Source organism: Echinops telfairi, unplaced genomic scaffold (assembly GCF_000313985.2).
Source record: "Echinops telfairi isolate 266 unplaced genomic scaffold, ASM31398v2 ScPeMD7_5868;HRSCAF=6743_0, whole genome shotgun sequence".
Taxonomy (NCBI): Eukaryota; Metazoa; Chordata; class Mammalia; order Afrosoricida; family Tenrecidae; genus Echinops; species Echinops telfairi.
Genome location: NW_022109767.1, coordinates 3,185,010 through 3,186,567, shown reverse-complemented (window position 1 = coordinate 3,186,567; position 1,558 = coordinate 3,185,010). Strand labels below are relative to the sequence as shown.

Below are 1,558 nucleotides of genomic sequence, written 5' to 3'. Positions count from 1 at the left end.
AATTTCTGTGGATTTGTTTCTCTAATGTACCCAGACTAACACACACACTGTTACACAGTATTTTCACAGTCTGACCATGAAACAAGCTTGAATTCACTATGAGTCGACATTTTCATCTGTTCAGGAAGTTGACAGATATCCAGAATGAACTTTGTCATCAATCAACATTTCATCTTTTTTGAAAAGTACACTTGTGTTTTTTCCACAGCTCTGTCCCTATAAGCTGTGTTCAACATCACAACAGTTTTCGCAGCATTTTTCCCAAGCAGGAAACAAAATTTCACAGCCATGCGCTTGTCTCTTAAATCAGCCATCACAAAAAATGAGGTTGGAGCGAAACTGCTTTTATGAAAAAAATTCACTGTGACCAGAGAGAACCTTCCCAGGTGACGCCACTGGGTGCGTACTACAAAATGCGTACTACAAAAGCTCCACACCACCACGTGCAATTTCAGTTTTTTGGGGTACCCCTTTGTAGGTACAACAGAAGAACCACTTCTCGGACCCACACCATCCCCATCGTTGCTTTGTTCCAACTATTGTTGCAGCCACTATGTCAATCCATCTCCCTGAGGGTCTTTTTGGCTAACCCTCTAATTTACCAAACATGATGTCCTTCTCTGGGACAGGGCCATTGTGATGACATGTCTAAAGTATGTGAGACAAAGTCTAACCATTCTGGTTTCTAAGGAGCATTCCGGCTGTATTTCTTCCACTCACCCTATACCTCACTTACATATACCTATGACTATATGTAAATATAGTCATTTCTACAAGGAACATTTTTCAGTAACTTGCTTAGGACAATGGAAATTGGCTATATCCCCCAGAACACTCTGCACCCTTCCTTCATAACACAATACTTATGATCACTTATTCAGTGCTGGTCCACCTTGTAGGCCCTGCATTCTATGGGAAGAGGAGCTATTTCTATCTTGTTCATGAGCCTAAATCCCTAATGATAGTACGAATGATGACTTAATGATTAATAAATGCCATCTGACTGATAATAGATATTTATAATACTAATAAAATTCTTATATAGTTGGTGCCTCACCCCAGAAGTGATACTAACTTTTATAATACAAACAAGCCCTCTGATCCTATCCCTCAGGAATCATCCAAGAAGCTGCCTGTCCATTTTGCCTCATCGCTAAACACTTTTCAGGGTGAAAGTTGGGTAAAGTCCCTAAGTGACAACAACAACAATATTAGGAATAACAATTGTGAGCAACATATTCTGAGGAAAATTGTTTTAGGTCCATTCCCCTAAGTGATCCAGACCATAGCTGGCAGCATGCGTTTGCACTTCTTCCATTCGACAAATGGAAGACACTGCAGCTCAGACAAATTAAACTACTTACTCTAACACCACACAATCGTAACTGGAACTGGATATATCCATCCATGAGTCCCCTGCTCCCAACCACCATTGGCATCACCTCCGGGTGAGATGCTCTTCTCTGTCCACTTACCCATGGGTGTTGTTGTGCTGCCCACCGCAGGCTATGAACAAAGGGTTTTCAGGTAGACTGCAGTCACTGGGGAAAGAGTCAAA

The 1,558-nt window shown here is 41.5% G+C and overlaps 1 protein-coding gene across 1 annotated transcript in view; it reads right to left on the bottom strand.

Annotated features, from left to right (window-relative positions):
• GPLD1 (glycosylphosphatidylinositol specific phospholipase D1) overlaps window positions 1–1,558 on the bottom strand; it is a 62,219-nt gene that overhangs the window by 26,303 nt on the left and 34,358 nt on the right. The window contains exon 11 of the mRNA XM_045295753.1: window positions 1,476–1,541. Within this exon, the coding sequence (XP_045151688.1) occupies window positions 1,476–1,541 (66 nt within the window). The remainder of the gene's footprint in view (window positions 1–1,475; window positions 1,542–1,558) is intronic.